The following is a 10,879-nucleotide window of genomic DNA, read 5'->3' on the forward strand; positions in this document are numbered from 1 at the left end:
CTAATAAGATAACCACATATTTTAATATACATACAAACCTGAGATACTGCAATACATGTTTACTAGAGTCCATGAACTCTTGATGTTTATTAATACACAAATTTTGAGCAAAAATAGGTAAGAAATGTACAATCACAGGTGGGAAAGCAAAATACTTGTCCCTATATACTCACCATAGCAAAGAACATTACATTATGCATGCTAAATGCACTTAAGAGACCTAGTTAGGTGCCTCAGTAGTAATTCAAAGAATACAGCATAAACATGTATACAGACTTCCTTGTTAAACGTATAATTATATGAAGTTCAAACACAAGTGATATCGCTGTATACATCTAACCGCACACTTACAGTAACAACATGATAAGCTGATTAATTTTTCTCATATATTTGGCACTTGCAACTGTAATAAAATAATGTAGAGAAAGAATGCAATAATATACAATCTTTTAAACAAAAAAATATAAGGCTCTCCAAAAATAAGAAGTCATTTAGTCATCTGGAGGGTCAGAACTGAAGTTACTCATTTGAGATGGAGTAAAGCTGTGGTCAATATCATCCTTAACAGATGGTTTCACCTTCAAACAACCCATACACCTACAGATCACGTATATGGTGTACTCTCGTACTTTCTTCTGGAACACACAAAATAATATGAAGTTGAAAAATCCTTGAGCACTGTCACCAATTGCCTACAACAACATCAATGTAATAACATTACTTACATGGGCCCAATGCAATTATTAGTGTGAACAACACAGAAATGATGTATGATATTGAGATCATGGAAGATATAATAAGCATGAATACCGTAAATCAAGAAATTTTTGGCATAGAAAATTTTCACCTATTGAAAGTTCGATGCAACATATTTTCGTCACTGGCATAATCAACAAAAAAATTTGGTGGAATAACTATACGACAATATTAGAATGCACAAATTGTTTGCAAAGTTAAAATAATTCATCGTTTTAATTTTCGTCAATACAGCCAGCAACAAAAAATTATTGATGACAACTTTTTCCTGATTTACGGTAGTTACCTCATATCATACCGTACGCAAGGAAATTTTGACATAAGAAAAATTTGATGAATTCAGACTTCAGTAGATTTGACGAATAAAATGCTGATGAAAATCAAGAAATTGTAGGCAAAACCTGTACTTTTAAGGGTACTTATAAACATTTGACGAATTTAAATTTGACGAATTAAACCGATTTGTCAAATTTGTTAAATTTTTTTGACATCAAAATTTCCTTGCGTATGGTATTGTACTTTGCATGGGAAGATCAAAGCGATGCCACGTATCGTATTGTTGTCCATACAGTACTAATCAACTGCATAACTGTACTGTATGAGTCATACAGTACAGTTATGCAGCTAATTGGGAAAATACAGTACAGTTATATGCTTAATTGAGCAAATATAGCACACTTGGGCAAATTACAGTACAGTTATGCGGAGAATTTATTTATGTTATAGTTAAAGCACTGCTGCGCGTGTGTATGGAAAATACAGCACAAGGCAAAGCCGAGTGCTGTATTTGCCTCGAGATACCCCCTGAGTGCTGTATTTTTCGTACGCACAAGCAAGGTGGTGCTTTAACTGTTACATTGTACTTCCTGGTCGTCTGGCTCGGAGTGATTTTCTCTAGTACTCAAACAGCTGCGATTTTCAGTGATCAGGATATCAGTAAGTGTTTAACTGATCTATTTCTAGTCGTAGAATGAACTAATAGGATTAGTTTGGCTAGTTTTAGCGATTTACAATGTCATGCGCGTGATCAATCGTGCTGTATTAGTGGAGTCGAGTTTAAAAAGCTTCGTGATCAGACGATCAGTAAGTGTTATATACGTACAATCTATTCCTATAGCTGTAGGACGAGCTTGTAGGATTAGTTTGGCTGGTATAGCGATTTACAGTGTGTTGTTTACATAACATTCCTTAAATAAATTCTCCACATAACTGTACTGTATTTGCCCAGCTAGCTGCATAACCGTACTGTATGACTCATACAGTAGTTATGCAGTTGATTAGTACTATATGGACAATATGATACGCAGCATCGCTTTGATCCTCCCACGCAAAGTACATTATGAAATGTTACGTAAACAACACATTGTAAATCGCTAAAACCAGCCAAACTATAATCCTATGAGTCCGTTCTACGGCTAGAAATAGATTGTATAAATACTAATTACTGACTGATCGTCTGATCACAAAGCTTTTGGCATGACTCCACTAAGACAGCACGATTGATCACGTGCGTGACATTGTAAATTGCTAAAACTAGCCAAACTAATCCCATTAGTTCTTCTACGACTAGAAATAGATTAGTTAAACACTTACTGATATCCTGATCACCGAAAACTGCAGCGGTTTGAGTACTAGAGAAAATCGCTCTGAGCCAGACGACCAAGAAGTACAATATATTTATCACTTAAAGCACTGCTTTGCTTGTGTGTATGAAAAATACAGCACTCAGGGGGGTCTCAAAGCAAATACAGCACTCAGCTTCTTGTGCTGTATTAGTTTCTCAACATACCCCCTCGTACTGTATTTTCCGTACACACATACGGCAGTGCTATAACTATAACATATTGTACTTTGCGTGGGAGGATCAAAGCGATGCCACATGTTGTATTGTCCATACAGTACTGATTAGCTGCATAACTACTGTATGAGTCATACAGTACAGTTATGCAGCTAATTGTGTTAAATTTGGCAAATACAGTACAGTTATGCAGAGAATTTATTTAAGGAATGTTACGTAAACAACACACTGTAAATGGAAAAAACCAGCTAAACTAATCCTACAAGTTTGTTCTATAGCTAGAAATACAATGGATAAACACTTACTGATCGTCTGATCACAAAGCTATTTAAACATGACTCGCACGATTGATCACGTGCGTCACACTGTAAATCACTAAAACTAGCCAAACTAATCCTATCAGTTTGTTCTACGACTAGAAATATACTATCTAAACACTCACTATAATCCTGATAACTGAAAATTGCAGCGGTTTGAGCACTAGAGAAAATCACTCCAAGCAAAATGACCAGGAAGTACAATATAACAGTTAAAGCACCGCCTATGCTTGTGTGCATGAAAAATACAGTGCTCAGGGCGTGTGTTGAGGCAAATACAGTACTTGGCTAATCAGCTTTGCCTCATGCTATATTAGCCTCTCGACATGCCCCCTCGTGCTGTATTTTCCATGTACATGTGCATGCGCAGTAGTGCTTTAACTATAACATAAAGTACGATGGTGCTGTATAGAAGAGATGCCCTCCCATCCTCAAGCCAATCAAAAATCATCATGATAATATTGTATAATAAAAATCACTTTGCAGAAGTGTGTCTTAGAGTATTTAAAGTCAAATCTAACAATAAATACATTACAACCTTTACAGAAAGTGCATGGGTAATGCTTTTATAAATTCTCGGTGTGCACTGATAAGAAACATTGCTGATAGTGATTACTTGCTATGAAGCATTACTGGCTAAATTCTAACTAATCACATGACAATGAGCATTACAAAAGTACTACATATTACAATTTCCAAATGAAAAATCCTATATAAATAATTTGTCATGTAGCACATTATATTACTGGTTACAAAAACAAGTTGATGTTGTGCTACTTCTAAAAACCAGATGCCATGCAGCAAACAAACCTAACTGGAATTAATTAAAAGTGTAGTACTAAACTTATATTTTGCCTTGTTGCTACATATACAATTGTGACTGGATTTGACAAAACCCGGCTTTGATGCACAAAGCTTCGTTAGGAGATATGGTGATTTTAAGTGATCATTGCGTAGTGCCTACAGCTGTGCAAACAAAATTTGTACCAATTATTCATCTATTTACTAGCTATCACTGTGTGGGTATATAAGTTTCTAACTTTCTGGTATCCAAAATATGCCCTGTTTTGGGCAACTTTTTTTGAGCAGATAATAATATCATAGGTAGTAGTGATAGGGGTGGTGGGTGGAGGGTGGGCTTAATAGTAGTTATATGGTTCGCGAGGGCGCTACTAAGGGCCTGAGGGTTTATAAATTTCATAGACTCCACATTGTGCCCGTGTAACTGCTTTAGACTCTATTTCACATTACTTACCTCATCCACAGCTGTTTCTGCTGTAGGCTTGGCAAAAGCAGCTGGTTTTCTTGCGATAATACTAGCGCCATGGCAACTATGCGTCCTCACGCGACAAAATAATCGCACTCGTTAAATCACTGCATGTGAACAATACATAGCGATTGGATAAACCTAGATTTTGAGCATATGTTATATTGTGCCTGAAGGCGTGGAGTATATTAGAAAACAAGGTGGAGTATATGAGATTTATTACCCACCCAAAACAGCCTAAATAGAGTCTAAATATAGGAGTATAAAATGGAACAGGAAAATGAATGGAATCCAGAGTCCAAGTTTGGACCCTTCATGGCCCTCAAATCACTCCAAATTGATTGAGAACACTATTGGCGAGCTCTCTGTGAAGTCCCAGCTCACTACACACCATTACAACAAAGCCATGGCCATTTAATGGTGCCAATCTTCCACTCGTGGCTTTGACAGGGTCGGAAGAAAGCTGCAGCAGAAACCAGACTTACCAGTCCTGAAAGAAATAGAGTGGAATATGATATTGTATTAGACCAGCAATCCATTTTTGGTAAAAACGTAAGTTTGGTTTTGTATGTGTGGAAGCCAGGTTATATGAAATTCGGTCACAATTGAATCATAGTAATTTGTATTTCATAATTGATGAAATATTTTGTAATTTTGTTATTACGTTGCTAAGCATTGCTAAGGAGGCATACTTCAAACAAACCGCTTTAACCCACTATTAATGCACAGAAGTATCTTCTTAACTGTTCGTTTACAACATTTTCTTACGCATTATCTCCAGGCAAAGCCCCAAAGCTGTTCTTCATTTTCGTTTGCGTACATGTATGTATGGGCATGCCCCCCTTTCAACTTGAAGGAATTTGTTATACCCAGTAGCCTAGGAGGCCAGCTGTGTTGTTTTTTGGCTGTTTAATATCCATAGAGCTGATTAGGAAAGGTCTTCACTGCATCCTTATAAACTCATTTTACCCATATTTCAAACCGGCACGCTTAACCGCAAAGCTTACCTGCACGGAAGTTTAATACAGACTCTATATGGCTTCTATTTCTCATATATATAAAGGCTGCTTTTAGCGAACAAAGTTTGCTTACATGGGTGTGGAAAGACAAACAAATTTATAAACAAGCATACATACATACTGTACATACATACAAACCACACACACTTTGAAAAACAATTTCAGTAAAAAACCAGGCGCATGCCTACAGCCAGCCAAAGACTGGCTGTGGATACAGTGCGCGCCTGGTTTAAAAAGTAACATTATTACATAATGCATTGCATTTGTAATGTGTAACCACCACCCAGACACTACACACCCACACTATGCTACACACTTACATTAAGATATTTCAACCATGTATGGTCCTCACTACTGTTAGAGTTTAGGAATATCACACCATCGAGTATGTCCCACACACGCAGCACCATGAACACAACAGGCACCAATAAGAACTTGTAATCAGCTCTCAAAGATGTTGTTTGTCTCTGATGAGTTGTGAGTAGCAACTCCTTTTTACATTCCTGCAACTAAACAATAGGTGGTAATTAATAAGTACATTATGCTACTAGTGTGTGTATCATCAACACAGTAGTGAACCTTTACTGAGACTACAGCACCTCATTGTAGCGACCATGTCAAGTAGGTCCCAAGATGTACTTCATGACCTCATTATAACAACCATATCAAGTAGAGGTGGACCAATATCAATACCAGTACAGTGCATCTTCACTAATCCAAACAGCTCTGTTCTCAACTTGAGAAAATTCTATTCAGATTAGTGAATTTGCTCAGATTAGCATTATAACAGAGCCTAGTTCAACTACTTTAATAGAACATACACTTGTTGACAAAATACTCTAATAGAACAGTCACTTCTACTGTTCGGATAAGTGAGTGTTCAAATTACTGAAGTTCAGATTAGTGAGGATCCACTGTAGCAGTATCGATGCCAATACCAGTGGTATTGGCATCAGATTGGTATCAGTAATACAAAGCTACAGATACCCGTATTTGACTGCTGTGGCTACTACAACTTTCAGAAGCAAAACCCTACAGTTACTATGTGAAGACAGCTACTATCCAAGGGCAGCTACTATGGGCTTGTGTACCTGTGTGTTGCAGCAGCCCATGATGGATTCACAAGTTACTGACCTCCAATACTATTGACTTCTCTCAAAATGTTATTCCTGGCTTTAAACAACTCCTTTGCCCAGTTGTTTTAAACGTTTCCTATCAACACTCACAACAGTATGTTCAGATAAAACCACAGCTCTTATCCGAGGGCAATTCTAGGCTGTGGAGTGGCTAATATCCAGGGATGGTTATTATACTAGCCACACTTATTAACCAGTCAAATACAGTACCACCAGTAGATACTCACCACGTTTATATCTTCAACCATAAGTTTCCAGTAGCAAATTACTTAGTTTGGCTAACAAAGCCTTTATTCCTCTTTTCCAAGTATTACTACACTTGCTCTGTGTGTATTCGAGCATGTGAATCCTTTGTGATTAAAAGTTGTTCCTCAAAAACAAGTAAGTTTATGACTACTTCAGCGTTAAAACCGGGTCACTACTGCTGACCCGGATGACCCACTGACCCGGATTAATTAAAGCCGAGGCGTGTGATAAGAGCTACGTTTCGGGTAGCCTCGAGCGAGCGAGACTACGTTTTGAGCATTCAATTCGTGTTGAGTAAACGAATAGTTATGTAATAATTAAGCCGGTAAGTTTATAATATAAAATAAGTCAGTGGGCTTGGTTCCACGTAGCTACTGCGAGTTTACAGACAGCAATTGGGTGTGGCTTCGTGCATACCCAGTATTACAATATATTGAAGTGGATATGGCTCACAAAAGTACTTATCCTGCTGCAAGACTTGACTATATACAACTCTTACAATAATCGATTAGTGGGCGTGGCTCCACGTAAGCTTGCAGACAACAGCCAATGGACATAGTTTCGTGCTACAGACTGCACTTACTACTAAATGGGCGTGGCTGAGTGTATGTTTGTAATGCGATAAGTGGGCGTGGCTCACAAAAGAGCTACGCAATAGCGTTTATAAGTTTCCACACCATCAAACGAACAAGTTTGTTTCTCACGTGATCCAATCCGGGTCAGATCTGGATAATATGTAAACCGGGTCGGACCCGGATGACCCGGAGAAAATGTGACCCGGATGACCTGACCCGGATGACCCGACCCGGTTTCAACGCTGGACTACTTGGCTTGCTTTTTCATGAAAAGGTTTGGTCACAAGGCTGTAACAAACAATAAATTATTGACTGCCCACACAATTAATTGCCTAGTTAATGGACTCAGTATTGGTATTACTAAATACAGGTAAAGGCATGACCAGTACATCCGATCAATACATACAATTATACAAAACCTTAAATCTAGAAAATAAGTATTTAACAGTGATTTAAAACTAGCAGTAGTTTTATAATCGACAATTACAGAAAACTACCTCAATCAGTAGTAATCCACATCATGCTTAGCTGTTTACACAATGAATATTTGAAGTGGTATTGGTTTACCTCTAAAGTCAAGTAGGTCTCAAACATAGCTGAGGTTTACTTCATGACCTCATTAATAAGACCACTTCATTATAGTGACCATGTCAAGTAGGTCCCAAACATAGGTGGGGCAACTTAATGCTTACAGCCTAAAACAACACATTGTTTAAAAGGGCTACTTTGAGAAGGTTAAATGAACACTGTAACTAGGGTGGCTTACTTGTTATGAAGCAATGAATATTAGCAAGTCGCATCTCCGTGTTTTGAAATTCTTGCTACGTCTTCAATTTTGATTGTGGGTTTACTCATGTGAGTCATATATTGCCTGATAGAAAATACCATTACAAAACTTGTTGCAAATCGATAGGAACCACCACTATCAAAAAAAAATATATATATATATATATATATATATATAAAAGGTTTGCGTGTTTCCTTGTCGAAAAGTTAACTACATGGCTAATTTTGACCTTTAGCATATAAAATCCTGATTATGTGACATCAGTGGGTGATGTAACATGTTAACAAGTGGTGAGTGAGTAGTATTTAGTCAAACTAAAATCCGCCAAATTATTCGTCCAATATAATGCATTAGTTCACCAAACTTTTTTCTTGCCCACAACAAAAGTCACCAACCTGTCAAACTTACCTGCTATACAGTAGCTGTTATAGTTGGAATATTGAAGGGGATGCTTATGTAAGCAAGCACTAGGTAGTGACCTGATGTACCAGATTAGAGCTTAGCTAGTAGCACTTTTGTAGATGTAAACGCTTGGTGATAAAGATGATGAAGTACACAATATATACTATTTTGCCAGCACACTGGTAAACACCCAGCGTAATTCAGGTGTTTCCCTTAATCTAACCAAAAGTTCACAACATATTACCATTATTGCACCCTTATTTACTCTTGATATTATGATGTTATGAAGCCCTTTAAATAATATTATAGACTCTTGATCTAACCATCAAGTCTTACTTCTTCACTGCTTAATAGTAAATAGTGCCATTTATTTATATTGCTGCATTTTTTGTCATGCTTTATGGACTGCTTTATAGAGCATACTTGAAAGTTAATAAGGTAAAGAGGGTTTTGTGTTTAACCCTTAAATCCACATAGGTCAGAAAACTGGCCCATATGTGCATGCCTTGCACAAAGTGCTGTAACTTTCAAAACATTCATCCTATAGCTACACAATTCACATCATTCTACTTGTTATATAACAAGGATTAAAATGATACCAAGGGGTTTTCCCTAGCGCTAAGCAGTGAGGCCAACAGGAAATCACCCCCCTGGGTTAGCTATTGCCCCCCCCCAGGTTTATACCTAAAACCTTGAGAAATGGAAAGATCCCAAAGTTGTATAATCCAATGGTTAATATTCAATGGCATCACAGTAAAATTTCACCAAAATTGAGTATATTTACACCTAAACTTTCAAACTTTTCCTGGGGGAGCATGCCCCCAGACCCCTCTAGAATCCGAAGCAACTTACTTAGCCCCCTCTGGGTTAATATTCTGGGTTGAGCCCTGATACTACAGTTACTCAACAAAACTAACCTCTTTCCTAACATAGCAGTGTACTATCAGGTAGATTGGTATCATGGTAACAAATGTTAAGATCACCCAAATATCAACAGTCATGAAGATCATCAATGTCTCATCACATTGCTCCTTCTCTGTCCTTGTTGTATCAGTTCCAACAATGATGGCACACCACCCACCACTGGAATGACCTTCCCTTGGGTAGCCCAAGTGATCTGTCAGTAGCAGCCACAGTGATGCATACAGGGGTAGTGTGTAGCACACGACATATAACACTCTCAACACCCACTTGGTGACATTACCATCACGTGATACTATCCTATAATACAAGTACACAGCCAGTCCCAGTGTCCACAATACTGATCCTTTAGTGCCGTATACTGAAATGAATGCTTGTGCTTTACACACACGATCATAAGTGTCATGTGCATACCCAGAAGTTTTATGATACAAGTACAAATCATATGGGAGTACCAGTCCTATCAGATTTGCAATAGCATAAATCAAGTCCATGATGGAGAGGTGTACTAGTATTTCCCGCGCTTTACTGCGGATACTCTTGATAATCATATAACTGAAGATGATGGCTAGTGATCCCACGATTGAAAGAATACATGTGATGCCTGATACGATCCTTATGCCATGATTTATACTAAAGTGTTGAATAGTGTCAGCAGGCGTAGTGTTAGTCCAGTTCGCGGCGTTTTCTTCGGTGTGAACACCATGCGCAAAATTCCACTTCAAGTTTGAGTCCATCTCACAAGAGAGTTGCTTTAATTTAATCAGTCGCTCACAAGCTAAGCTCTTTATATAATTGCCAATGATGGTTTAATAAGACAAGCCCAGTGGCACGTGCACCGCCGAAGTTTGGACATACCACAGTATCCCTACCACAACATTTTTCGAGCGTCTATAAGAGTTATGGCGACTACTTCTCAAGGAGGGTACGAACATGATTTTGTGGATGTAGATACTTTACCGGATCGTCTCGTATGTCAAATCTGCCATTATCCGTGTCGGGAAGCTCGCTTGACTGGCTGCTGTGGAGCCCATTTCTGTTACTCGTGTTTATCGCAAATCAGGAGAGGATCGTCAGTTAACAAAGCTTGCCCCATGTGCCGCGTTGAGAGGTTTAAGGATTTTCCTAACAAGCAGCTGGACCGCGAAATCAAAGGTATGCGCGTGTACTGTTTAAACCGCAAGAATGGTTGTACGTGGGTGGGCGAGATAAATGATGCCACTGCTCACTCGAACGTTGATTGTCAGTTTGTGGATGTATACTGTCCTAGTAGATGTGGTACAAAGTTGAAGAAGCAATGTGTCAACCTGCATCTTGCCAAAGATTGTCCATGTTATTGCAAATACTGTGGAGCCTCAGGCAATCACGTTGAAATTGCCTTAAGACATAAACAACATTGCCACATGTACCCCGTGCCTTGTCCAAATGGGTGTGAGTTGGGTATTACCGGTAACGTGGGATCAGTTGGAATAGAAAAACACAAAGATTTGTCCTCTAGAAATGGTTAAGTGTGAATACCATGATTTGGGTTGTAAAACTAAGGTTTTCCGTAAGGATTTGGAGAGACATATCAATGAAAAAATGGCCCAGCACTTTAATCTTCTAAAAACCCATTTAGCAAACACCACTGACGAACTAAGGAAAACTGAAAATAA

The 10,879-nt window shown here is 38.3% G+C and overlaps 2 protein-coding genes across 3 annotated transcripts; one reads left to right on the forward strand and one right to left on the reverse strand.

Annotated features, from left to right (window-relative positions):
• Nucleotides 1-389: 389 nt before the first annotated feature.
• LOC136253084 (G-protein coupled receptor 157-like) lies at nucleotides 390-10,378 on the reverse strand. Of its 2 annotated transcripts, XM_066045695.1 has the most exons (4): nucleotides 9,639-9,781; nucleotides 9,221-9,585; nucleotides 5,478-5,666; nucleotides 390-692 (listed from the first exon to the last, which is right to left on the reverse strand). In XM_066045695.1, exons 1-4 carry the CDS (start codon nucleotides 9,667-9,669, stop codon nucleotides 492-494), a joined length of 786 nt encoding a protein of 261 aa, XP_065901767.1. In that variant the 5' UTR covers nucleotides 9,670-9,781; the 3' UTR covers nucleotides 390-491. The 2 variants fall into 2 exon arrangements, with proteins under 2 accessions (XP_065901767.1, XP_065901761.1); XM_066045689.1 differs by having other exon boundaries at nucleotides 9,221-10,378.
• On the forward strand, nucleotides 10,127-10,732 carry LOC136247427 (TNF receptor-associated factor 4-like). The gene has a single exon (XM_066039434.1). It carries the CDS (start codon nucleotides 10,127-10,129, stop codon nucleotides 10,730-10,732), a length of 606 nt encoding a protein of 201 aa, XP_065895506.1.
• Nucleotides 10,733-10,879: the final 147 nt, after the last annotated feature.

The sequence above is a fragment of the Dysidea avara genome, chromosome 1 (genome assembly GCF_963678975.1).
Source record: "Dysidea avara chromosome 1, odDysAvar1.4, whole genome shotgun sequence".
Classification (NCBI taxonomy): Eukaryota; Metazoa; Porifera; class Demospongiae; order Dictyoceratida; family Dysideidae; genus Dysidea; species Dysidea avara.

What these genes read in the sequence shown, in the direction of transcription:
- LOC136253084 (XM_066045689.1), bottom strand. Translation starts at nt 9,961, where the DNA reads ATGGACTCAAACTTGAAGTGGAATTTTGCGCATGGTGTTCACACCGAA. An exon ending in ACTGCTATGTTAGGAAAGAG is followed by an intron (nt 5,667 to 9,220) that starts GTTAGTTTTGTT and finishes CCTATTGTTTAG; the next exon opens with TTGCAGGAATGTAAAAAGGA. An exon ending in CATGGTTGAAATATCTTAAT is followed by an intron (nt 693 to 5,477) that starts GTAAGTGTGTAG and finishes ATGTTGTTGTAG; the next exon opens with GCAATTGGTGACAGTGCTCA.
- LOC136247427 (XM_066039434.1), top strand. Translation starts at nt 10,127, where the DNA reads ATGGCGACTACTTCTCAAGGAGGGTACGAACATGATTTTGTGGATGTA.